Here is a 27,256-nt window from a genome sequence, read left to right on the forward strand (position 1 = left end):
GAAAGGTAAGAAAGTTAAGCAGTACAAAAAGTCCAGGCAAAATATTCTTATTACTTTCCTCAGCTGACTGGGGAAACCTCACTTTGCTGCATACACAACTGCAGTCCTGATTGACGATTCATCTATCCCAAGTCTTTGTCAATATGGCAAATGGCATAAGTCACTTCCAGGATGTTAAGAAGGAACCACATAGGGAATGGCATTTGTGAGTACAAGTCCTCTGGCAGAGCAGAGGCAGCAAATGCTCAGTTTCGGAATGTTTAGAACTCAAGTGGGAAAAAGCGACAGACTCGTACTAAAAGTTCAGAGATTTGGATGGCACAATAATTTGTGAGACACAGGCATCATCAGTAACGGGGAAGGAGTTAAGCCATCAAGATTCAAAGGTGGCCTGGTCAAAAGAGTGGCAATGTACCATATGTTCAAAGCTACTGTTTAAAACAATCAAATGTTAATTTTCCTCTACATTCCGTCGCTGCCTGAACTCTCAACATCTCCCCTTTTTCTTCCTCTCGTTCCTCTACCCCAAATCTCTCTCATACCTTAATTTCTTGCTACTTCCTTTTCTCTACCCTTTTCAGTCTGATTACTCCCCTTTCTCTTTCTCCCAGCTCTCTACATTTCTCCTATTTCAACTTGCTATCTCTATCTCGCCTCTCTTTACTCCCTTCGCATGACTCTCTAGCTCACTTCTGTCTCTACCTCACCACATTTTCCACCTCAGCCTCTGTATCAGACTCCAGTGGCGTAGCTAGGTGGGGGGGGGGGGGGGGGCGGTCCATCCCAGGCGGCACTATTTTGGGGGCAGACAAAGGCATTCAGATAAGGCTCGGCTTGCTTTCGTGGACGTTCGGGGACGGGCAGAGGAGGAATAGGACTCGGGCAATGTCCTCTTCTTTTCTGTGCTGGCAGCTGTCCCCCACCCTCTCTTCCTATTATTCCCTCTCTTTCTGTCTTGCTCCTCACTTACTGAAAACCATAACTTGAACAAACGGTTCACAACATCTTTCCTTCTTTCATTTAGTTGCTTCCCTGTGAAATGGATGCAAAAAAGAAAACCACTCTTGCCAGAAATGCCCTTTTGTCTGACATTTTCCTATTCCAATGTGCAGCGGGATGGAGAGAAATAGAAGGTTTTAAATATGAAAAATGAATACATAACTAAATAAAGCAAGACAGAGTGGTTGCAAAGTGGCCAGATTGGTTTTATTCACATCCAAACACATCAGCCTCACTTTACAGACTTTGGTCACATGAACCCTGAGCAGGTTAGGGCGGTGCGAACGGTGTGACCGCACTGGGTACCTATTTCGGGTGGGTGCGTAGTGTTTGCAAGTATATTATGGTTTTTAAAAAACTTGCTGCCTCCTTCCTGGCCTCCAGCAATTTTCAGAAACAATAAAAATGTCATGATAACTTCGGTGATTAATGTTCTTCCTAGAGAGAGATCGAGTTTTGTCTAGTGGAAGGGTTGACTCCTGGAAAGGTAGCACAGAGGGTTAATGTGCCTGCTGCAAAGAACATGTACCATGCAGATCACAAAGTGCACTGCTTTAATGGGGGGACCATGATGAATGGTCATTTAATGTCAGCTGTAGATGATGGATCCCTGAACAGTGTCATGTATGTGCATGTTTGCATTGTGCTGAGGGCATTACCAGGTAATTGTTCACGCAGCTCTGTGATGGATGTCACATGCGGTGTTTCTGAGTCCCCAGATAGATCATGCAGTATGTGTTTTCTCTATTGTACTGCCAGTCACCGGTGTATTCAACTGTGTAGCCTTGGACCGTGTCATGTATGTGCATGTAACTTGCATGATCGAGGTAACTATTAGCGGCGATACTACGTGTCTCTCGGTCCTCTTTCAAGTGCTTGCCGTCCTTTTTCCCCAGCAAACCTCCCTCCCCTCCCCCCCCAGGGGCGGCAATCTGAGCGATAGCCCCGGGCGCCACAAGCTCTAGCTACGCCTCTGTGACAGACTCACATTTCTTTAAGTAATGATAGTGATCACATCTCCTTGATTGACACCTTAATCGGGCATGATTTCAAAATATCATTACCAACTGGTTTTACTGTTGTCCCTGAACCCATTGTAGCCAACACTGAGACAGGCCGTGATTTTAACGTAGACCCAACAGCTTCCTGCACCGGGCTGGTTTGAAACATCAGGCAGCAAAAGTATGAGGGCACCATGGCGGTGCAGAGTTCAAAGGTGGGGAAGAGGAGGGCAAGCGAGTAGTTGCAGGCACGCAATGCCCATAGGGCTCAAAGGGCAGCCTTTACAAACCTATTTAAACCAAATCAACCAGAATTCCCACGACTGACTATGTGGGATGTATACCTCATAGACCATATCCACATAGCTTATATTACTATTTGGGTTGTGCACTGAATTATGTTTGTATTATTTTCCTATAGTCCCAAATAAGCTGCCTCAAAACTCCACACACAATACTATTGCAAGTTACCGGAGCTTCGGAGTATAGTCTTTCAGATATCGGTCTGGACCATCCTATATACCCTGCTTTTTCATTCTTTCACTCTTTTGTAAACGTTTTCGTTTTAAATGATGTCAAAATTTGGCATGTGCCATCGTCGCCTAATGTGGTGCCTTCTTTCTGAAAATTAGAAGCAAAAAAGTACAAAAAAACAAGCATTGGCATAGCCAATAGGTCACTCTCCACTCACCCCCCTGGGCACCTAGGGGACGAGGCTCCTTCCTGGGCTGTAGGGAAGCAGCGTGATGGAGGCCGTGTTTTCTCTGGGCAGCAAATTAGATTTTTCCCTCTGCCTGCCTTCGGACAAAGCGGGCCTGAAGTTTGTAATCATGGCGGGTAGAGCGGGAAATGGCTGCGCTGCTGCCCAGCACGGGAAGGAGCCAGGGGGCCTGCCCTGCATTGATTAGCTCTTAGCTGGGCCGCTTCCGAAGCTGTTATGGCTGGGGTAATTCCACTCAGAGCTTCCAGGGAGAAGTAGGAAGGAGGGAGCAGGGCAACGAGGCAAGGAGAGAGAGGGAGAGATGAGAAGGAGCAACAGAGATGAAAACAAAAGGAAGAGAGTGGGGGCGAGAGCGAGAGAGCGTGAGGGGAGAGAGAAGGCAAAAGAAAGGTGAGACAAAGGCAGAGGAGAGAGGGGGAATGAAAAGAGAGGGAGAACATAAGAGTGTGAAGAAGCGAGAGAAAGGAGAATAAGAGCAAAAACGGACATGGGAAGAGGAGAGGGGTAGGAGGGAGAGTGAGAAGGAAGGAGAGAAAGCGGAGAGAGAGAGTGGGAGATGAGAAGACAGCTTGAGGCAGATGGGGTGATAGAGAAAATGACAAGAGGAAGATCAAAGGCAAGGGAGAGAGGTGGCTGGTAAAACAAGCGCTGGTCACACGCCGCTCCTGGCATCCCGAGCACGGCAGCGCAGCGAACGTGCTAATTAACAATTGCGCGCAGGGTGCCATGTGTTTCGAATTAGCGTGGTGAAAGCGACCACGCTAATTCAAGCTTTTCAAGCCCTCGTGCTTGTGCTCCACCTTGCGGGAGCGAGTAGCGGCGCACGGGCCATCTGTTTTTAATTAGCGTGCACGCCGCTGCTCGCTCCCGCAAGGTGGATGCCAGCACAAGCACGAGTGCTTGGAAAGAGCTGACCAATTTCTAAAGGTCATCTCCTAATGCAGCACATGCGCGCTACCTAGGCGAGACCTAAATACCAGGTTTCTGTTTGCCCTGCCTGCAGCTCGTACCCGGAAACAGTGGAACATATTTTGATCGCATGCCCTGTGTATCGTGGCACGCGCCGAAGATGGCTGCGCCCAGTCTGTTTTGAACATGGGGGTTGTCCATTGCTTACAGGCACAGCGAATTCTGAAACTAATACATCTGGCCCTATTGTGTTCTCAGTCGCTTCCTGTTAAAGTCTGGCTCAGACGTGAGAAGTATTTGAAACAAACCTCAATTACAGTAACGTGATCTGGAGTAAGCGGCCTTGCTAGTTGTATTATATACACTGGCACATTGTTTGGAATAAACCCAAAGGAAAGGAGTTCATGCATTTTTAAAGGGAACGATCAGCGTTTTTAGAATTTCTATGCTTGTATTCTGTATCTTGTCCAGCACTGTACTTATACAATTCATCCTGGCTCATTGTGCACTAAGTTTACAAATAACGGGTCCATTTATCTACCAAACTATTAATGCACTTTATTGTCACTGTAGAATACAAGATGATATATATAAATTGAGCTGTTTTATGCGTGTCACAAAATCACCTTGACTTGGACACAACAAATGACTGTTTTACAATGCAGCAATAATGTATTATATTAGCTTTGGATGTTTTTATTTGTATATTGTGATGGTAAAAAGAAAAAGTCAGAAACTTGTGACCATATGATTGTTCTTGCTCGTGTAGGAAAACTTACCCTTTTGCAGAGTTCTCAAAGAAAAATACAACACTTGTACTTCCCAAGGAGTACTCCGTATATAACATGGGCACATGACTATTTTTCTTGACTGATGGCAAGGGAATGCGAAAGTACATTAGCACATGCAATGTTTTCACCTCTCCTTTTCCCCTTTGGAGGAATCATTTCAACTGCAGCCCCTTAAATATGCAGGTGTTTCCTCGCCGTTCCCTTAAAAACAGGTGTACAGTTGTGTGGAAGTCCATGGTGGACACAAAACCTGTACATTTTGGAATATCAACAAGTGAGGTTGCAGGTGAACCAAAACCCACAAACTCCACAGTGTCATCCTCAAAAAGACATTTACAAATCTGGAAAAATGTACCATTGGTGCACATAATTATTTGTGAATCTGGCCACTGGTCCAGCCTCTCGGGGCTGATGGTTCCTTCAAGAAGTTACTGCAGATTTTTAAATCGGATATTGGAATGTTATGTTCCTGCATGATATTTAGCTTTCACTTCGGTTTTGTACTCACTGTAACTGGATATTTAGCATATATAAGTTGGCTTTACTCCTGTTTAACGCTATTTGTTTTTACAGTTAAAAGTAGAGAATGCCTTGAAATATAAGCGACAGCGCTAACTGCAGTTTCTTAAATAATGTGATTACATCTCAAATTCTTCACAATTATGCATACAAAATAATTACACAGAAGACGGCTACAGAGAGGTAAGGTAGCAGCCACATGGTGCCATCTATGGGTAATGCAGAGTTAGTGTAAAAGGCCCAAAAAATGACCTTAAGTGTAAACAGTGCCCTTCTGCAGGCTTAATTCTGTTTTGCAAAATTAACACAGATACTTTGTCGGCGGACTGTGGCTTCTGCACCTCACACTAGTTTTAATTGTATCAGGTGTCCTTGTGCAACAAGCCCTGGCACCAGCCGTCAAATGATGCCTCTGTAAATCAGATCCTAAGCGGGTATGGACAAGGCAGAGCAGTGTAACTAACTCACTGTAATGAATGCCGTACTTACTCACAGGATGTGCAGGCAATGGAGCAAAGAGCACAAATTACATGACAAAAATGAGCTTGAGTGCAGAGCCTATGGCTTCCAAATTCTTAGTCACTAATCTCAGTCAAGATTATGGCTAGTGGCACCCTTGAGAAGAGAATTTGTGCTCTTTGTTCCATTGCCTGCACATCCTGTGAGTTAGTACGGCATTGATTATAGTGAGTTAGTTGCACTGCTCTTCCTTGTCCATACCCTCTTGTACCCTTCCTTCGCTTTTATGCTTCCCAACTGTTTGAAATTACTTTCTCAATCTCTATCCTATGTGTAACTCTCCTAACTTCACCTCTCTTTTCTATTTTCTCTTTCTCGCTCTCTCCCTCTCTTTCCTGCCCCTAATTCTATTATTCCATAAAGTGAACTTCAACTTAGGCAAAGTGATATTTTGGTGCCCTCTGCCACCAGAATCAGGCAACATGCGTGGCTTTTGCTTCTTTTAAGGGCAACCTGATGCCTTTGTACTGGTGGTGCCCTAGGAGGCTGCCCTAAATTACCTTGTCCTTGAGCGGATACTCCATAAAATGCAATGGAATAGTTTAAGCCTGCCACGACAGCCAAATTACACTGGGCACCAAATGGACAGGCAGGTTACGCCTGTCCCTTTCAGTGCATCCCGTCTCTGTTTACCCCAGGCTCTGCATCACTATCCCTCATCGCCTCTGCCACCTTCAGCCACCTTCTGGCTTCCCCGACACCCTTCTTCCTCCTACCTCCATTGTGAAAAAAAGTGATGCGGCTTAAAAGATCGAAAGCATTCAAGGTCAGTGAACTGGATAGTCTAGGTAGGCTTGGTGGTTCCTAGCTCCATCTTATATTGAAATGTATGTTTGCTAACTAATAGCACTGTTTGACATTTCAATTATGGTTAATGTTACCCGGCCCTATTGGAATAATAGTATCTTTTCTCTTTGTAGGCCGAAAAAGGTGATCATAAACATCAGATTGTCCCCCTGCTTCACATGCTTATGTATGCAATCATCAAGGTAAGGAGACACCATTTTATCAAGGTTGGGAATACACTTCGTTGCTGTGACCCTAGTCAAATGTGACCAGATATTCGTATACATACCATTGACACAGAATAGGATTTTAATTTGACCATTCTCATCGGCACTAAAGAAGGACTTTACTCCAAGGACTCGCCAACAATTAAAAAGTAGGTCCAAAGAGTTGTATTTTTGTGGTAATGGCACATAGAAATGCAAGTCAACTTAGGCACACTGATACAGTACTACCTGTGTAAGTTAAACTGCTCACCAAGGAGTGATGCTAACCAATCCTGCACTGATATGAAAGGAAGACTCCACTTCCTCTCGGAAACACAGGGCACTTGACACAGCGCTTGCTGGAACAAGGCACATCTGAGCAGGGTGACGCAGTGCAGCAGCCTTATTCCATGGAGCACATCTGGCCCGGGTTGGGGACGCACAGTCTCTCTATCCCGTGAGCACAAACGACTGAAGGCAAGGCCGTGCGTCCACTGTGTTCCTAACAGCACATCTGGCCACGGGCGAGGCACTGGAGCCCGCTGTGGCTCGAAGAGCCAATCTGAATAATGGTGAAAAGTTTTCGTTCTATGGTATTTATCGAGTTTTCAATACAGTGAAGAGTGGTGACCGAATAGCGAGCACCATACCACAACCTACCTCTTTCTTACGCTATCCAGTACAAGCCAATGCTAAGTCCAGTTGTCAACATGACGCCTTCCTTGAGCTTGCATCCGCGTCGTCTATTGCTGCCAGATCGGGTGGATCGGCACTAGCTCTGTGGCTGTTGCTGTTCTAGTCAGTTACTGCTAAAAGCCCCTGCTGGCTCATAGCTGTATATTAATAGTAATGGGATCTGAGGTGGAAGCCGTGAGCTGGTTAACTCCCTTCTACCGCACAGTCACCCCGTGTTCATTGTTCACCCCTGCGGTTGCCAAGCAATTGATCTGTTCCGGCACCAGGTGAGGATCTGAAACCTGTCTCCTCTGTAGTCTCTTTTGTGCTGCTTCAAAGGCATTTTCACTTCAGTTTTTCAGGGTTTTCTTGAATGGAAAATCTCCTTCCTCCTTTCTTAGGCAAATTACATTTTGTGCTGAAAAATGATTTCGACAAACTTAATGTGAGCGGTAAGAAGGCAGCGCGGAGCAGCCCGCTCCACTCTGACCAGGGGCCAGGGAAGGCCTTGTGGGAAAGGTCTGACTCCGCACTTGTCAGAGGAGGCTGCCGTGTAATGCTGAACCCAGCGTCCAGGGCACTGCCCTCTCCGTCTCCTCCCTACTGCAGACTTGAATAAAAATTACATGTTTTTATTTATCTCTGCAGTTTTATATAACACAAACACGACCCAAAGCATTGGAGAGTTTTACATGAGCTCCAGTTACATTACACAGGGGCATTGGGTTTCGACTGCACAAGGCTTGCCCTGTGCTTATGCAATCTCTTGGGATTTAAACAAACAAAATGTTAAAAGGGACTTTCAGCCCACCCCTACTTACTATTTGTTGGTCTGCTTGTCACTCTGTTTTCCCAGCTTGTTATTGGGTGTAGCGTCTTATTTCCTGTTTATTTCTGTTAGTTTCTGGTTTCTTTTCATGTGTTTTTCTTTCGATGGAACCTGGACCAAGTTTAAAATTTATCCTCTTTTCATGGACTTACTTTTTTTCTTGTCTTTAAGATCGTTTGTTTGACTGCATGATATTTGTGTAGCTGCACTGTTTTCACTGTTTGGATTCTTTTAAACATTTTAATTAGATTATTTTCGCCATTCAGCTTCTTTGGTGACTGCAGCACTGCCTTTTTCGGAACACATCTTTCTATTTTTATTTTATTTCTTCTTGTGTACAGGCTTGATCGCCTACAGAATTTCTTATTTGGATTAGTTAGAATAGTAAGCCCCTTTGGTGTCTGCATGTAGAGTCCGTTTTTGTAGTTCCAAAGAGAGCGTGTGTAACTGATTCATTGCAAATGGACTTCAACCTCGCTCAGAAGTTTTTACCTGGATTACTTTTAACATTAAGGGCCCTATTTGGATGGCGGGCGGATCGCCACTGACGGCCCGGCGGTGGAGATCCGCCCACCATCTGTTCCTGTTATACCCCCGCCAAATTAGTATGGCGAGGGGTACCACGGCGGACGGAAAGACCGTCCGCTGCTTTTCCGCCGGCAGGCAATCGTCACGATTACCTGTCGGGCAGAAAAGGCCCACAATACGGTGGCGGTGCCTTCCATATTACGATGTGTGCGGTGTGCATGCATTTCCATGGCGGAGACTCTGCCATGGAAAGGCATGCAGAGATCGACGCTGGGGGCCCCGGGGGGGTGGGTGACTGCACTGGGGGGGTATACCCCCCCTCACTGCCATGCACAAGGTGGCAGGCACCGCGCGGTGCCTGTCACGTTGTGCATGGGAATGCACAACATGGTGTAGTATGGGGATTTTTACTCTTCTTTCTGTGCTCGCTCTTTCCCCTTTGTTGTTCAGCCTGAGTATGTGTGGAATGTTGATTAGGTCTTGGAATGTTGGGTGCCTGATGGGAGTCAGTTGGTGTCAGAAGGCTGAGCAGCTAGGAGGCTGCTCCTGGTGGGGCGTACATACAGGCCTACTTACCATCTTGGCTATACTTAAAGCTTCTGTAACTACAATCTGAATAAAGTTACTACTTGGAACCACAACCAGGCCTCCTATGGACTTTCATATTACAACACATGGACTTTAACATTGCGGCGGGTGCTGCTTACAGCACCGCCCGTCGCAATGTTAAAGTTGAGGATGCGCTCGCCAGTGTGGCAGGCGCATCCTAATTGGCCTGGCGGGACCGCCGTACCTCTGGCGCTCGGTCCCGCTGTCCGTTACGGTGGCGAGCGGACAATGTCTGCCCGCCAACGTAATGGGGCCCTAAGTGTCTTTAGTGTCTGCATGTAGAGCACGTTTTTATGGTTACAAAAAGAACATGTGTAACTGAGCACAATCAAGTACTGTGAAGTTGTTAAATAATTAGAATCCTGAACTAACTGTTAAAAGCGTTTGTATCAAATAATGAGATCTGTGAAAGAAAACTTGTTAGTTTCCATCAGAAGGCTCACAAATGCATTAATACCAAATAGAGAAATGTTTTCCTGCTCAAACAATTTGTGCATTACAGTTGTATGCGGTGAAAACGTGCTCGCGAACAAATATTTTCTGACTGCAAACAAACTAAATGACATGTATTTTATATTCACAATTCTTGGTGCCCAATATTAAGGAGTAATTAAAAAAGCAACTGTTAAGAATCAGACGGGAATTCTGTGAGCAATGTAACTATTGTAAAGCGCTCTAACACCTCTGGGTAAAGTTTGCGCTATATAAAATTGCATAAATAAATAAAAAGTTGCATGCGCTCTCTTTGTAACTATAACATTAGTAACGCCAATAGGTTTCGCCTATGTGAAATGTATTGGCTTAGTCAATGTTTTTTTACATGCCTCACAGCAGTTGAGCTGCTGTGCAACATGGCTTGAATTTTATTTTTTAAGTGCTATGATGCGGCCAGCATTGTCCGTGTCATGGCCCTTTTTTTCTTTATACTTTAAGCCATGTTGCACAGCCGCGCAACTGCTCTGCAATATGTTTAAAAAAAATTGACAGGATCGATAGAATTCACATAGGCAAAACCTATTCGCTATGCCAATGCTTGTGTTTTTTTGGCACAGGCAGATTAAGTGACTTGACTGGAATCACAGGATTTTAAGCTGAGCCCAACCTGGTTCCCCAGTTCCAAAGTTGGCAGAAATATCCTCTCTTCTGTTAAACAAAAGGCATAAATCGAATCTGAAATATAGGATTAGCTTTCACCGTTTCCACTAAATTTGTCCAACCAGTAAATGAAAGTGGGTTTATAGATTAGTGGCACATTTCGCAGCTCTGTCCCATTGAATATTTGTAACCTGAAAGCCAGTACCACAGGACCTATCACCTCATTGCTGTGTTCATTTACTGGTCTCCATTAAGATGGTTGTAGATTATGTTCTGAGATTCAAAGGCTGAGCATCTCAGGGCGCGTGCGGGTACTGGGTAAGGCGCTTTAGAAGACTTTGAATTTGAATGCCTAGGTATCCCCTGAAAGTGTATGCCAGGGGAGTGACGTGGTTGGATGTCCCCTGAAATAGTTTGTCAGGTGATTGATGTTACACTGCTTTTCACTTAAGTTTAAATTGTCGTAAAAAAATACAGAAGCACTTTTCATTTCAGGCCCACTCATTCCATTGTTTTTCACCAAGGCCGACTTTATCATTGGTTGCTCCCCGTATGAACATACTCAATAACCAAAGTTGTTGTGCTGCGTGAAAAGAGAGCACAACAGTACCAAATCTACTAAGACATGCTCTCTGCTCCAGTGCTGGCGTCGTTTAGCTTCCTTTCCTTACATCAATGCACACGCCCATGCCCAATAATGTTGGGGTGTGTGCGTGATGTCAAGCATCCTTCCAGCACAAAATTCTATGCTTTGACAAAGTTTAACAGTTTACCACTTTGCATGTGTGCTGCACTATACATCACGGGAAATGGCCTGAACAATACGTGCAGAGCTACGCGTGCCTTTTCCACGTAAGCACAACCATGCTTACCTTAACCACGCATACGCACAGTCTAGATGCTGAGATGGGCAGGCCCAGGAAAAGGTACGATCTGTAGAGGATGCGTTGAAGTAGGTGGGGCACTGCTGGGTTGGGGGGGTAGTTTTAAGGGTTGCGGTAGTTTTTATGGCTTAGGGTTAGGGGGTTGGGGTTGTTTTTTGGGCTGGTCTCGACGTTGCTTTTATGGCTTCGGGGGGTTGGGTAGTTTTTAGGGCTATGGGGGGGTCAGGGCAGTTTTTATGGGTCAGGGTAGTTTTTAGGGTTTGGGGGTGGGGTAGTTAGGGCTTAAGGGAGGTCGGGTAGTTTGTAGGTCTCAGGGGGCTGGAGAAGTTTTTAGGGCTCGGGAGGTGGGTTAATTTTTAGGGCTCAGGGAGGGGTTGGGATACTTGTTAGGGCTTGGGGTGAGGGTTAGTTTCTAGGGCTTGGGGGAGTCGGCAATGTTTTTTAGGGCTTGGGGGTTGGGTTCATTTTTAGGGCTCGCAGTACTTTTGGGGTTCGGGGTAGTTGTTAGGACAACAGGCAGGTGGCATAGGGTGGGATCTTTACCACACATCCCTATACCAACCATGCCTTTACCACGAAAATACATGGTAACGGCATGCATGGTAAAGGAATGCGTAGTTCAGATGCATTCTTAGTTCGGGCTTGGTGTTAGAGGCACGTGTGGTTTAGCCATGCATCCTTTTGTCATACAAATGTACAGCACACATATAAAGTTGAAAAGATTTTGAGAAAATGTATATTTTTTCCAACTTTACGCTTGCCTCAAGGAGGCGTAATCTTTTGTAAGTAGACGGGGATTAATGTCAAAATCCATGGGTGGGTGCAAAGGTATGTCAATGCACCCATGGTATGCATCTTCTATGCATGGAAGCGCGTAGTGCTAGTTTGTGTTACTTTAGGGCTACTTTTCAATTCAATATAGGATTTGTGCTGGAACGTAAACCCAATGCAACACTTTGCACAAGGTTTGCATCACTTTATTGATGCAAACCAGATGTAAAGTGTTAGTAAACTGACCCCTTAAACAGATAATTTGAAAAGTTGCACAATGATTGGGGGTGTCCTACTAATAAAACTGTTCCCACCAAAGGAACCATTATTAGTAGCCTTAGAATAACAAAAGATTGAAGAAAAAACAGAAAGGTTTTAAACCTATGCCTTGCAATGTTCATGCTGCATTTTGATGCAGTTCGTAGCTTGTGCTATATTAGAAAGATTCTAATATATAGAGGTTTTAAGTTACTTTATATTTATGTAAATTGTAACTTATGGAAGGATTCTAACTTTTGTAACAAAAGGATCTCTGTGACCAAAATAGTAACCCACTGAGCTATCTATACAAAATACAAACCTGTAAATCTGCATGCTACACGTTGTGTTTTGTAGAAGGAACATTAACTCTTAATGCTCATGAGTCAAAACTGAGGCTAGACAAAGCATAGAGCTCTCCATTAAGTGTTATTGTTATTAGCCCTTGAAGAATTCCAGGCTCACAAAGATCTCTGCAGGCAACTCAGATCGTCCCTCTGTATGTGTAAGTGTGCCCCCTCGACCTTGGCGCCCGGTGCAATGGCTCCCGTTACATCACCCTAAAGCCGGCACTGTTTGTCACCCTTGCACGACAGGTATGCGCGGACGTGGGTCCCCATCCTCACTGTGTTCCAGTACTTAAACAATAGCTCACTGACGAGGCTTCACTAGCTGAAACCGGTCTGGGTTGCTTACATTCCTGCTCAGAGGGGTGCTTGGTCTGGCTGTTCAGACTGGACTGTTCCTAGCAGGGGCAAGGTGATTGGCATTTGACTGGTTCCCGTCTGAGGTGACATTGTGGGTAATTACCAGAGACTGAGATTCACGTATTCTACCCATTGTTTTTTTGTTTTCCTCTTATGTGTCAGTGTTCTCTTTTGAACTCTTGCCACCCTTATAAACTGACTCGGAATCGATCTGCGTAACATGCTTCTCGAAATAATGTACCTGAATTGTAAAGTAGATTTATAATATGATAAAGTGTAATTTGCCAGCCCAATTTATTTAGTACAATATACTAATGTTGATAAATACCAGTTAGTGCAGTAATATGATCTGTGTACTAACTTGAAACACTAGTACATGTTAAGGAAATAGACGTGTGCTATGGGAATGCCAGTTTTTCCCTTGCAAAGGATTGTACTTTGGCTCTTAGAACCCCCTAACTTGGCATTCTTTATAATCTCCCTTTTGGTCAGTTTTTGGAATCGGACATTATTGCTTCAAGGAAGAGGCATACTTTGAACACTCTGAGCAGCTCATAGTGAAACTCTCATCAAGGGGCTATTCCTAAAAGTTCCCTTGAATGCCCGAAAAAGAGCATGCTTGGGTTCAAGCCTTGACCTCCTAAAATGAAAAGAAAAGTCCTAGAAAGAAAACTCTAGTCTGTGTCACCACTTGCAGTGCATGTACTAACCAGCTAATGACCATCTACAGAAACTGGCATCTTTGAAAACAATGGAGCATAGGGCTGAAAAAGCATTGTTTGCATTAAAAAATAACCGGAGACTATTGGATGAATTGTTGCGAGCTCAACCACCCAGAGCTCGTCGTGATCAAAACCCGAACTTCCATTTGGAACCTTGCACCATTACAGAGGGACCGCAGAGGGTGCAACCGTCTCATAGCAGAAAAGGATTTCAGTCATAATAATGTCTGCATATAGCTTGTAAGAACCGTAATTTAGGGTATCATATTGCCATGCCATGTTCTGTGTTGGCAAGACAAATCAGAAGGTCGGAAAGAGGATAACCCAGAATAAGTCCGGAATAATATCTAAAACAATAACAGCCCATTTGGTCAACCACCTCCTTCAACTGAAATACTGAACAGATAATCTAAAAATGTCAGTACTTGAAGAGACCAAGCAAGTCCTCATAGGAGGAAGCTCTGAACCATTATTCTCATATTAAAATTCAAAATGATCACCAGTAGTTTATATGAGGCATTGGAAATATATCCCATCTAATAAATCCATGTTGCTGGACCTACTCAATGAATTTAGGTGACAGGTGGGCACCAGATTAAGTTCCCGGAAATTTACAACTGGATCCACTTGGAAGTTAAGGGTGATGTTACGATGGTAAACACCTTCTGCACACTTGTGCCTGTCAATTATAAATCGTCTTATGAATGGAGGGTGCATCCTTCATCAGTTCCAATAATCAAATATCCTTTTGCTGACTGACTAAATAAGATTTGTATCAACAACGATAGGCTCTTTATAGGACACACACATTCAGAGGGCCTTACTGTGAGGAAGTTTCTTTTCACTAAATTCATCCCCAGAGCAGCACATAAAGTGATTGTCATTACGACAAATATCTAGTATATTCAACACGTATGGTGATAGAATCTTAGTTTGTGCCCCTTCACGCGATAATCCTGATCGACTATTAAAGCGTCCACTCTCCTGAAAGACATAGCAGATTAGAATAGTGCCATGTCCCATTCGCATCAGAGTTCTCTATACATTTATACCATTTTCTTCACAGAGTGAATATTGCCCTTCACCAAATCAACCTTGGTATGTTTCCTGCCCCCTAGGTGCCATCATCACAACACCCGCATGTCATTTCGTGTTTTCGTCTAAATTCACTATATTTTTCAACAACTTATTGAGACCACTAAATGGCAGGGTCGAAGAAAACTAAACTGATGCCAACTGCAGGCACAGAGTGAATGAACTATTGTTCGAATAAACCTCTCCTTCCATTCTGTCACCCCCACCCCCTCTTACTTCTTTCCTGAAAAGCTCCTCCCATTAATATAGAGTGGGATCCATAGAACACAATGGACTTTTAAGATAATCCCATTTTAACAATACAATACTGGTCTGTTCCTTTGTTTGATTTCTTTGGGAGAGGAAGATGTTATGCCAAAATATCGCTGACAAAAACTATTGATTGCTTCTTGTTGTTCATTGACTTTGCCTATGATTGGTTCCTGATGTAAAGCGAATTGGCATAACCATATTGGATGTATGTAATACCCTGTTTTTACTATGGAATGCCACTAAATAAAATTTAATTGATTCAAGGAATGCATCATGATGCTACATTAAGTGTGTTGTGCATCCCAATTTACTGTCCTGCATTCCAAAATCAGTACATCTAAATCTATAACCCAGGTCGGCTCTCATTTCATTTTAGCCGACCCAAGCGCCGGTGGCCATGCAAGAGCCAGCCCCCTTTTTCCTTAGGAATTTTCTTTAGGTATTTGAGAGCTGCATCCTCGTTTGTCTTGAAAAAATTTCTCTGGATAGTTGGCTTTTGTTATCCTGTCTTAATGGTGATGACTTTGTTCTGTGTCTCATGAAAGCAAACCAACGTATGGACACTTTGTGAAGGTGTGCCCTGTGTTTTTGTTCAATTTAAAGAAGCTGACAGTACGAAGCCAGAAAAGATAATGATTATCCCCTATGTAGAGCCTTTTTTATATTACTACTTTATTTATCATTTTTATGTTATACAGTATCAGAAAAGAAAAACATGGGGCCCACTGTGACAAGTAGACAGCATAAATGAATAGCACGTACAGTCATCACAAAAAGGTAACCAACACAGTCCCAGATGGCTACTCGCAGTCGGCCCAGCTTTTCCCCAGTCTTTACAATGTCGTGCAGTGTAACTCTCATGGCCCCTGACTGTAGTTTGAGAATACCATGTCTAGTGTGGTAATCAAGATGTCCCATCCAGCCTAGCATTGACATTAACCCACCCCGGCTGGGTCCATGCTCTGTTCAAGTGGTGTGGATGGGCGTGTCCTTTCCGTGGCCCCATAGTCCTTGAGTGGACCCCAAATGTCTTTAGGATGCGAGGAGTGCGGTAAGGTAGTGGCATATTAGTTGCACCTATGTAGAGTCTTGACAAACTTTTACGTACGTATATGCTCAGGCACATCGTAACAATTCACACTGAGACACACACGCAAACGCATGCATATAAAGTCATATTTTCGTAAATAGGGAGATGAACACGCAGTAGTGCAGGGATGCCAGCCAGCAAAGGGGCAGGAGAACGGGCATGCTTCCTCCTACTTCCCCCTTTAGTCCGTTGCCACCTCTCCTGCTCTGGCACCCCTGTCCATAGCAGCCTCACCACTTTTACAAGATTGCAGAAGAGGTCCTTGGGTGTTTTCTCTCCTGCAAAGGCTTGATGTAAAGTATGGGGCGCAGCCCATGAACACAAGATTACCTACAAAGTACTGTAAACTTGCTCCTCCTGTTCCCTCGGGGTCTTTTGCTCTGTCCTTTCCGGAACTGGCTACCAGGTTTTACGCTGAAAAGTAGAGATATGTAGGCAGAGTGTCACATCCTGCATGAGGCCTGGAGGTGCAAAACTGCCCTCTTTCATAGAAGGAAAGTCACTCAACCTACAAAAGAAAGCAAAGCAATCAGTCATCAGCTCAAAAATGGTGACTTGACTTGTCCATGCATCACAAACGATGGCTGGCCTTCATTGCTGCACATTCATGGTGTCAACTTCTAACCTACCAGTTATTATAGCACAAGAGAAGCTGAAAGTCCATCAGTTAGGCCTAAGAATAAGCATTCAAATCAGCAAAGCATTTATCCTTCAACTCTTTCCTTTCTTTTTCAGGCACCTTACATTTCCGATGACCTTTATGAAAGAGTGTACGATTTCTGCAAAAAGCTGTTAACCCGCCCCAAGCCTTACTGCACCATTGGCTTGAGCTATGCAAAGGGGTTGAAAAGGGAAAGGAAAGTCCCAGGTATGCCGTCCGTCAACAAAGAGCAACCATCCATCAGTGTCTGGAACGAAGCTCGCTAGAAGGAGACCTAGAACATTGAGTCAGTCATTCATGGTTGTGTTGTAGCTAACAAGGAGGTGTTACTCAAACTCTTTATGCTAAACAAAGTGATCCATTTTAGTCAGCATAAGAAATAAGAGCAAAGATGTAGTGGATGGGGGTCATCAGGACCACTTTCTGAGCCATGCGTGGTCTTTATGCTCATATGCTATGCCATCATGGTACCCAACGTTGTCAGTTGAATGTTGGGTATCTCAGGCTATAACGCAGAATTGTATTTGGGGGACTGACTGCCACAGAACACTCACTTAGCCAAATTAATGAAATATCCACTTGTGTGTTTCTTGTCCCGATTAGTTCTTTCGAACGCATACCCTGTTTCACAATCAAAAAAATATTGTTTATGCGTACTGGGTAGCCTTTATCAAGGGCACATAAATATGGTTGAAAAACTGCTTCTACAGAGTACCTATGACATTTAGTGGGTTATGTAGTCCTATTTATTCTGAAAGGCATAAAACTAAAACTTCAGAGCCCTGATGACTCTCTAGGTGAGCTGCTTTCCTGCTAACCCTCCAGTCCCGCTTAGTGAGTAACAGTTTTATGAATTTTTATGACACTTTACGCTTTCTTTTCTGTCTTCAACCTCTGTCAATCCATTCTTATTATTAACGCATATCAAACTGGTATTGTGTCATGCAGTATTACTTTGACCCTGATTACGTCAGGAGTTAAATCTGAAGAAAATCCTGTTTGTTCTACTTCAGTGAGTGTGTCGAATTTCTGGTGCACTAAACTTCTGTCAATTTTCTTTTTTTGTATTTACTAGTTTTTAGGCTCAAGTAAATTGAATTTACCTTGCTTTTTTGCTCATGGTTCAGTAGTAGGTTTCCTTATTTGAAAGCTCGGTCCAGGGCTGTTTGGTCATAGTTTTGCAGACTTCTTTGAAATCACGAAGGTGACTTTGAGATGCTCCTCAGAGTCCACAGTTGGCTGTCCATCACATCATGATTGCCAAGTGCTCTAAACACGTCTTCCAACTCACTATGATCTTTGTGACTTTTGCATTGTTCATTGCATATTGCAAGAGGCCATTGAGAGTGACTACCATTTGACTGAATGGAGTTCTGCTAATGACTTTTCTTCATCTTCTGGCAGGCCTGTTTTACCAAAGAATGGTTATTGCGGAACAGAGCCTCCGGAATGAGTCTTATCAACATCAAGAGAAGTAAGTAAGATTTAGCAAAAACATGATGGATTTGGAATTTCTGCACTCACATTGTGGGGTGGTGAAACTACTCTCTACCAGGCTAAGCAAAAGTATTTCATCCACGGGGCTGACCAGTAAAGTAGTCTATTCTTCTGTGAACCCCATTTATCCACTAATTTTCTTTCAATATACCAACAAAGAACTTTAGGTACCAATAGTCTGTATCTTAGCCAGTGCCGAGCTGTGCTTTTCTAACATACTCTATAACCAGGCTGCACAGAATACTAGCTAATTCTCCTCCAGAAAGTTCATAAAACAATCAGGCCCTTTGGAGTATGGCTGAGCAGTAGCCACTATAGGGGCGACCGCTGTGCCATACTAAGAGTAATCCGGTGTTTCAAGCCCTGAAAATGCTGAGTTCGCCAGCACCGGTTCCAGTTTTACTGTGTGCGACTACAGGCAGAGCCCAGTCCCGCCTACTCCATCTAGCATCACAGAAAGAGCAGGGTATACCCCCCACCTACTCCACAGCTTTCCCGCTGCCCGAATTACATCCCCGCCCTCAACCTGCATCAGTCTCCTTGCTAGCATTTACTGCATGCTCACTGCAGTGGTAAAGAACAGTGGCATAGCTTCCAGAATTGTGAAAAGAATGCAGAAGTTTACCTTGTGTTCATGGCTCTGTGTAGTTATGCCACATTCCAGGGAGGATATCATGCGGGATTGGAGATTATGGGCCGCAGGTATCCCTGTATCTGAGCGTGGACAATTAGCAATAAGGATTTCAGAATCACTGCAGTCCTAAAAAACTAAAGGTGACATAACATCCATACTCGCTGTCCAGTCGGAGCTAAACAGAAGTTTTTGATACTGTGCTTCACATACAGATGTTTAGTAGCTCCTGTACTGCCCCAGCTGTGTAGTTACAGTACTGCCCCAGCGGTACAAGAGAAGTGCTGCATACAGGCGTTCAAGGCGGGGAACATCCTTAACAATGACCCGGAACGACAAGTTCCGGAGTCACGCAAGCCGAACAATGACTTGCACGAACAGCGACTTATCCTGAACCAGGCATGTGTGGGGTTCAGGCTAAGACGGTCGAGTGTTCCGGATAGGCAGTCCAGAGGAGCGTCGGAGGAACAGGAGAGCTGAGATGGGTTCGGGGGTGGGGAGGGAGGTTTGGCTGTTAGTTTTTAGGGGATGGGAGGTGTTCGGGGTAGATTATGCAGGGGTGGGGGATTCGTGTTAGTTTTTAGGGGGTGGGGGGTTCGTATTAGATTTTAGGAGTTGGGGAGGTTGTGATCGTTTTTAGGAGATGGGGAGGGGTTTGTGCTAGTTTTTAGGGGGTGGGAGGGGTTCAAGTTAGTTTTAAGGGAGTGGGGATTTGTGGGGATTTGTATTAGTTTTTAGGGGGAGAGGGGCTTCTGATAGGGGTGGAAGTGGTTCGGGTTAGATTTTAGGGGGTGGGAGGGGTTAGTGTTAGTTTTTAGGGGATGGGAGGGGTTAGTGTTAGTTATTAGGAGGTTGGGGGATTCGTGTACGTTTTTAGGGAGTGGGAGGTGGGGAGGTATGGGGTAGATTTTAGGGAGTGGGAGGGGTTCGGAATAGATTTTAGGGGGTGGTTTATCATGCATTCGTTTATCACGAAAATACGTGGTAAAAGAATGTGTGGTAAAAAAAAATCATTGTTGAGATGTGGTCGTAGTTTAGGTTTAGGGAGTCGTTGTTGAGGAACTTGTTGTTCCAACATACAACCGCCTTGGCTAATTTGTAAAGACACCACTATCACTATGTATTCGTTGTCATCAAAGATTGACATTTCTTCCTCGAGACCCTAAAGTCCTGAAATACACTTCATATCAGAGATCACCCAGCCCTTTTTAGGTCTCGCCTGAGCCAGCGCGCATGCGTTACTCTGTGAGGCTTCTAGTGAGGACTTCAAACTCCTACCACAAGCTTGTGCATGTGCTTTTTCACGCTATTGGCCTTTGCGTGCATCTTTCTAAGAAAGACAACACGCAAATGGCCAAAGATGGCATCATGTCCTGCCTTTCTGTTAACTCCCACGGCCTAAGGCTCTCGGGAGCGAGCAGCGGCGCGCTGGATGCTGCATTCCAGGAGGATCAGGTTATTGATTAACCACGACCGCGCTTGTTATTTATTTATTTTACAACAGCGTGGCAGTTGCAGCGCGTATCCTTTTCGCTCTGTTCTTTTCTTTATCCGTTATCTTTCTTACATTTTAATTAATCGTTCTAACGATGCCATACTCCATGTTAGAAATATACATAAAAACTGCCCGACATGCATTATGATACATTGGCACATACATAACGGCGCACAAGCGTGTAGGCATCACAATGCATGGTGGTCGTCTTGTAATGGATTTCCTTTAATATGCAACTCATTCCAAAATTAATGGCCATACATCTAGATGCATGTGTTCATATGATGGTGGCAGCTGGTATTAGTAAAGCCAATATCTGAACTATTTAAACTGAGACTTATTGGCTTTGCCAACGCCTGTTTTTCTTGTCTTTTGGGACTTCTAGTCCTTATTTTATAATGTGATTAACAGATGTGCAAGTCCCAGAATTCAAAGGCAAACCATGCCTAAATGAGTATTGGGCATCAACCTGTGAAACTCTTCAAGGGAGTAACACAAGCCCTTGCAACCCCAGCAGTGCGTGTATTCTTGACATTACACAGGCTTTAGAAGTGTTAACCTTTACACAGAGACATCTCTCGGGTTGCACACATGTTAGAAGTGTGCACTTGTGCTATGGGTAGGCTACCCGCTAGACGGAACCACGCTCCCACCACTATGCTCCTTTGGTTCGTCTGTACATTTTTTATAGCAGAGCTATCTCTCAGATTGCACAGACATTTCATTCTAAGGCCTAGCCCCCAGGCTACACTGCTTCTATATAATGACTGATTAAACATAAGTCATCAAGTGAGCAGGCCATGGTCACAATGAGAGTCAACAATTCTGCTCTGGGCCCCTCCTTTCCAGTTTTCTGATTGACGCTGCATCTGGGAATATGAACTCACATAGGCTGCTTTGATTACTTAAATTAGTTTCACTGATACAGAAAATCTGCTTCTTGTATTAGTGTTACGTCTTTATATACCCACTCGCCCTGTCTGTTAAAATATTACACGTATCTTTGCTTTCTACTGTCTCTCTTTCTCTTTATTTCTTTCATTCTTTCTACCTCTTAATCCAGGCTCTAAAGGACGCGTCTTTACACCTGGACCCTTCCCCGCCCCCTAAATACGACCCTTGCCCAGATTTGCTGACAGATGTTCTGGGTGGTGTTGATTTAGGGGCACTGTCCTGAACCAGGCCGAGCGGGTTGCAGGCTGTCTCCGTGCCTGTGTTTTCTTGCTCTCTCTCTCTCTCTCTCTCTCTCTCTCTCGTGCATTTAACACAAGGATTTTCCAGCTGGGTTTTCCTGGCGCCGCTGACATCTAGCTGCACCTCCCTCATGTGTACTTTCATTCTCTCTTTCACTTTCCATTTACCCTCAAGCCTGCACACCATCACCTCCCCACTCACTCACTAAGTTATCACTTTTGTTTTTAATTAGGAAATATTCTTGGCAGTTGCTGACGTGCCTCTGGCTTAGTTCTCATCAGCTTTTGTAAAATGACTCTACTATTCTGCCACCTCTCTTTCTTATCCACGCACTTTGTCTTCTTATCTCTGCTTTCTTCGTGTCTTCTCCTTCCTCTCTTTGCTGCTTTCTCATCCCAGTTTCCAAATTTCCCCTCTTCTGGTCATTCTGCCTCCGCTCTCTCTTTCTCCTTTTCTCTACTCCCTCCACTTTTCATATCTAATTTTCTCTACTTTTCCTCTCCCTCAGCCCATGCTCTTTACCCTTCAACCTTCCTCTCAAATGTCTCTTTACCGTCAGCCTTCACCCTTCATCTCACACTTTCACTCTCGCCTACTCTTGTTCTCACCTTTGCTTTTCTTCCTCTTATCTCCCTCTCTTCATTTGATTTTTTTTTTGTCTTCCTCCATCCATGACGCAGCATTGCTCGGTCAGTGTTATCAACCGCCTATGTTCGGGGTTGGGCCTGTTTGGTCTGGATCACCCTACTAGGGAGTCCTATCCTCCCTGCCGCTGGATGAAATATGCTTATGTTGCCTGCACCCATTTAAATAGTTGGTTGTGTTCCATTGACCCCCACTTCATTTCCCCCCCTCCTCGTTTGCCCATCCTTTCCGCCTCCTCCGCTCACCCCTTCCCTGCTTTACCACGCCGATTGATTGCCCCCAACCCCCTCCTCCGCTACACTCTGGCTCCTGTTTGAGAAGTTATTCCTCCTGCCCTGCTCCACCATACCTACCAATCCCTGCAAATAAACGTGTGCCTCTCTTGACTTCTTGTAACGTGCTGCATGGCTAAATACTTACAAGATCCCAAAGGCGAGACCTATTGGCTATGCCAAGGCTTGTTCTATAGGATGGCCTTGAAAACCTTCCCTACTACCCAACACCTGCACTCGAAGGAAGCTCCTCAAGTAGGCGTGCAGACTCTGTCTTTGCAAGGGATGCACCTTAGGATTATTCGGCTCTTAGCATGTATCATAGTAAAGCAGGTACTGTAGCCCCTCTACACCCGCTCCATTTCATTCAGATGTGGTGTATGCAGTTCCTCCCACCTCTTCTTGCATTGACCCCATCCTAGGCATATTTCTCTTCATTTACTAGTGGGTAGTGTGCAGGGTAGAGACTGCCAAGCTACTGAACGGGCTCCTCCTTGTGGAGGACTGGCACTTTTTCTTTGCCAGGGCTGAACAAGGCTGCAGGATGTTTATTTATTTATTTAATGAGTTTTATATAGCGCTGGCTAGACCCGGAGGTATCAGAGCGCTTTACATGAGGATCGAAGAGTTGCAGGCTACAAGTTACAATTGTTACAAGAGCATAGACAAACATAGGTTGAAAAAAAAAAACAATGTTAGGGAAATTCTTCAAGGGAGGGGGAGGAAGGAGACAGAACAGGGAGACGGGGAGAAACTGTGTCCAATGTCCGGCTGGGTAGGTGACGGCTGGCAGGATTAACAGGGCCAGTCTCCTCAACAGCTGTCAAGACAACTCCACCGGGCAGTTGGCCATAAAGGATGTTGAGAACTTCCTTGTGATCTCTGTTTTTTGCCAGCAGACCTGGCAGGGGATGTTGAGGCCTAAAACAGCACCAGGAGTCCTGCAGTGGAAGCAGCACATATGGTGTTTGCCCAATGTAGCAAAACACAGAGCAACTAACCAGCTGACTGGAGACGTGGGAAAGGTATCTGGATGCATGGGCCACATTCTGTCCTCCAGCATCGTTAACATGGCTGCGATCTGGAGGTGCTTGGAACGTGAGAGGACCCTTTTGTCTCTCCAGGGTACTTTACCTGCTGTGTATTGTAATTGTTGAGACCTTGGTGGCCAAACATGCCTCTTAAGGAAAATAAGCAAAGGGGAAATGTTGTAAGAGGGCTGGTTTCTCATCATCCCATCCCTGTTTGGTGACATCCGAGAAGTTTGAAGAGCTTAGAAACATATTTATGTCGCAAAGGATGCCATTTGCTCATTGAAGGACTGCAAGGAAAGTGCAATTTCATCTGGGTTTTGACTGGGGAAAAAAAGGTGGACTGCCTAAACAACAATACGAGAGCCAATATGATCAGAGCACTGGAGGTTCAACTCTTTTTTTCTTCTTTTTGAAGACTTCCCTCCTGGTGGACGATCCTAAGGCTATATTGGAGGTTTGAAGGGAGCTGAGAATTCCCACCAGAGCTCTAGGGGTGAGGATGAAGGGTGCTCAGTCTGTCATAGTGGAGTTGCACCCTCGAAGAGAGAAGTGGTGCCACAAGCAGCTAACAAGAGGAAAGATATGACGTTGAGGGACTGCAAAATCCTCTCATTTCCTTAGTTGTGAGACCCAGAAAAGAGACGTTACTGGTGATTAAGAGGGGAACGTGGGCTCACAATTTTGAAAGACTCACAGGAGTAGTACTTCCAGTTTTTGCCCATCCCCAGTCTAATTTAGACATAATGACAGCAATAAAGGTTGGGGTGAAGCTCTGGGGATTGAGGGTCCCTCAATGCTTTCACTTTAGGTTTCCATTCTGTCATTTCAGCTGCTTAATATGGTGATGATGCTGGGGGTAGAAGGCATGTATCCATTGTCTTCTGATTATTTGTTTCTCTGCTGCCTCTCCCACCTTCCTCACTGCCTTTTCTCTGAATGGTGTTTATCTATAGAATCTAATAATCTAAGATGACTTCGTTTGTTTATTGGGGTAGATGCATAACATGAGCCTATGTGTATTGAATACTTAAATTGCTTAGTAATACCTTTTGGGGGAAAATGAAGACAATTCAACAACTTTCTTTTTTCTCTTCCCCTTGGCGTTGAACAGAAATGTAATGCACCTCAATCATGCCATCCAGCTTTTCTTGACTGTGCTTTTTATTTTATGTTTAGCCTCCTAAAGGATGCTGCCATATGTCTTACCTATATATGCATACTCTGATTATAGGTAAGGAACATCTATTGCAGACTACCATTGGGTTTTTGGAAGTGGAATAATGAGAATTTCCCTAAGAATCATGATCAGAAATGAGCTGTGCACACTGTGTAAAGGAGTCCTAGTGTCAAGGGGTCATCCGAAAAATGAACAGCCAAAGGTAGAATCTTTCCAAAATTGTGATTCCCAGAGAAGATTTTGTTTAAGGTTAAGTTGCAGAGTGTGGCGAATCGTGACAAAAAAATAATTTACCAGGGCTATACAAAGCTTTCTTAAGGGGTGGAGTCGCACACTGGTCACATGTCTGTCCCAGTTATCACCACTGCGTCATTTTAGGTGAAGTTCAAGGCAGTCCATAACTTTCACTTCTTCTAGTGGTCACTCTAGTGTTGAAGCGCAGCCAGTGCTGTTAGCCCTGGACACCAGTGTTTCGTTCTTCTGAACTCTTCAGCAGGGCAAAGATTCCTTTGGGGGGAGCCTGACCTACTGCCTAGGGCATCTGATTATTGGTTTCCAGAGCCAGGGGTCTGCACTTGGGAGCTATTTGGTACTTACCAACACGGATGCAGGCAGAGAGGCCATAACTTGCCCCAGGCATCCACGGTACAGCTTGGGAACCTGAGAGGAAGGTCCGCCACCCAAAGTAGAGACACGGGAATGACTTGGAGTGTGTGAAGTTTGAGCAGGAATTCCGCAAAGGTAGCAATCAAAGCTCAGTATCTCTGGAGAACATTGTGTGAACTATGTGACCAGCGTAGAGAACCCATCAACCACTGTTGCTAGGCAAGGTGTAACACTGACTGGTGCTTAAATCCTCCAACCCTTACTGACCTGAAATTGTCCAGAATCTTTCGGCTTGTTCTGGAATGTTCTGGCTCTTCCAGAATGTTCTGTTTTTTTCCACCATGCACCGGAAGTGATCTGTGTTACCCTCTGACTCCACCATCCTTTACCTCCACTGCTGGCACTGGGTCGGCTGCCACCGTTTTTAAGGCCAGCCCTTAGCACGCGTGTTCCTTGTCATCTGAGAAATGTGACCACATTACTGCAACCTTGGACTCGATCTCCAGTGAGCACGAACTCCGGATTCCTGACATTACCAGCCTGTATGCACACCTGAGATCTAATTTTGAAAACAACTTTGCAGTTAAAACTGCAAAGTTGTTTTCAAAATTAGATTTGAGCTGAACTTAAATTAGAAGAAGAGGGTGTCTGTTAATTTCTCTTAAATATCTGTAGTCCGCACAGGAGCGGCCATCTGATTTGGTGATGAAAAAAGCTGCACCACACCCAGGGAGAATGTAACAAATACAAAGGTGCTGGAAGTAATTAGGTGAATGAACGAACGGCAGCGGAAGCCATACAACCGAAAGTTTTCGAGGGAATATGGTGTGTTTTGTAATCCTGCCATTCTGATGGATCTGCATTCCTCCTTCCTTGTACCGCCCTCCTCTACTGAGACACATCATCCATAGATCGTTTTTCTAAATTTTACAGCCCTTCCGACACCCTGACTGTTTCTAAATTGCCTTCTTTTTTAGGTCTCGCCTGGCTATCGCGTAAGTGATCGCTCAGCGAGACTTTTTTTTATTTTATTTTTTATTTTTATTTTTTTGAGATTTAAACAAACTTTATTGGTGTCCTCAAAATTACAACTTCCGTCATCATCAATACACTGCATAACATAGTAATATCGACAGATGCTTCAAAGAGGCTCCGACATAGGAAGCCGTAAAACAGGTATCTACAGATTACCAATGGACCAATCTAGCACGCGGCACCTGGAAGTGGACCGATTGTTGCAACATCCACAATCCTGTTATTTGGTCTTCATCAATCTTGCCACACACCTCTCAGCCAGCAGTTCCTCAGTTAGTCCACCTCCGCGGAGGCGAGGAACCGCACCGTACTAGTCTCTAAGAGCCACAATGTGTGAGTGCTACACCTTGGAGTGTCCATTATTTTCAGTATTCTACAATCGATGTCTTGGTGAATTCGCTTTCTACAAACCAATTTGAAAAACAATTCCCCCCTCCCACCTCCCAACTGTGTCCACCAACCCAACTGCCCCCCCCTATCCCTCCCTATCCCTCCCCCCCCCTCTGCCGGGTCACTGCAACTCAAGGTTCGCTTATCTACGCACTCACACGGGGTCATCTACTCGCTCAGCGAGACTTATGTAGGGGCTTCCGAAAATGCTCCCAAAGGCTTCCCAGGCGGATCGGGTGGCGGTTACGCGCACAACCACGCGCATTCCATTTGCCACCAGCTACTTCCTGCGCGTGCGCCGCCTCATGCATTCAGAGAGATTTAGTAAGGGGCACAAGACCTTAGGAATGCGGTTTATGACCAGTGCATGTGAGGCATTTAAGCGCGAAGCTGGCATCTGGCATCGGACTTGAAAGCAGCAGACTGCTTTCGCCAGAACTTTCGGTATAACTCACACCCCATATGCTCGTTCCCTCCCACCCTTCCTTTGATGTCCGCTTTTCTTGTTGTTTACAAACCACGCCACACACAACCGCACGCCGCACACTACCGCATGCCACACACTGCTGCACGCCACACACTGCTGCATTACACACTGCTGCATTACACACTGCTGCATTACACACTGCTGCACGCTGCACACTGCTGCACGC

The 27,256-nt window shown here is 44.8% G+C and overlaps 1 protein-coding gene across 4 annotated transcripts in view; it reads left to right on the plus strand.

Annotated features, from left to right (window-relative positions):
* Positions 1-27,256, plus strand: part of PIK3R6 (phosphoinositide-3-kinase regulatory subunit 6) — a 521,088-nt gene that overhangs the window by 244,508 nt on the left and 249,324 nt on the right. For 3 of the 4 annotated variants that reach the window (XM_085616834.1, XM_085616836.1, XM_085616835.1), the window contains 3 exons: positions 6,380-6,448; positions 16,702-16,834; positions 18,032-18,101. In XM_085616834.1, the coding sequence (XP_085472960.1) occupies positions 6,380-6,448; positions 16,702-16,834; positions 18,032-18,101 (272 nt within the window). Of the gene's footprint in view, positions 1-6,379; positions 6,449-16,701; positions 16,835-18,031; positions 18,102-24,579; positions 24,627-27,256 lie in introns of those variants that run through there. The other variant, XM_085616837.1, reaches the window with a different exon arrangement.

This window comes from Triturus cristatus, chromosome 7 (genome assembly GCF_964204655.1).
Source record: "Triturus cristatus chromosome 7, aTriCri1.1, whole genome shotgun sequence".
In the NCBI taxonomy this organism is placed as follows: domain Eukaryota; kingdom Metazoa; phylum Chordata; class Amphibia; order Caudata; family Salamandridae; genus Triturus; species Triturus cristatus.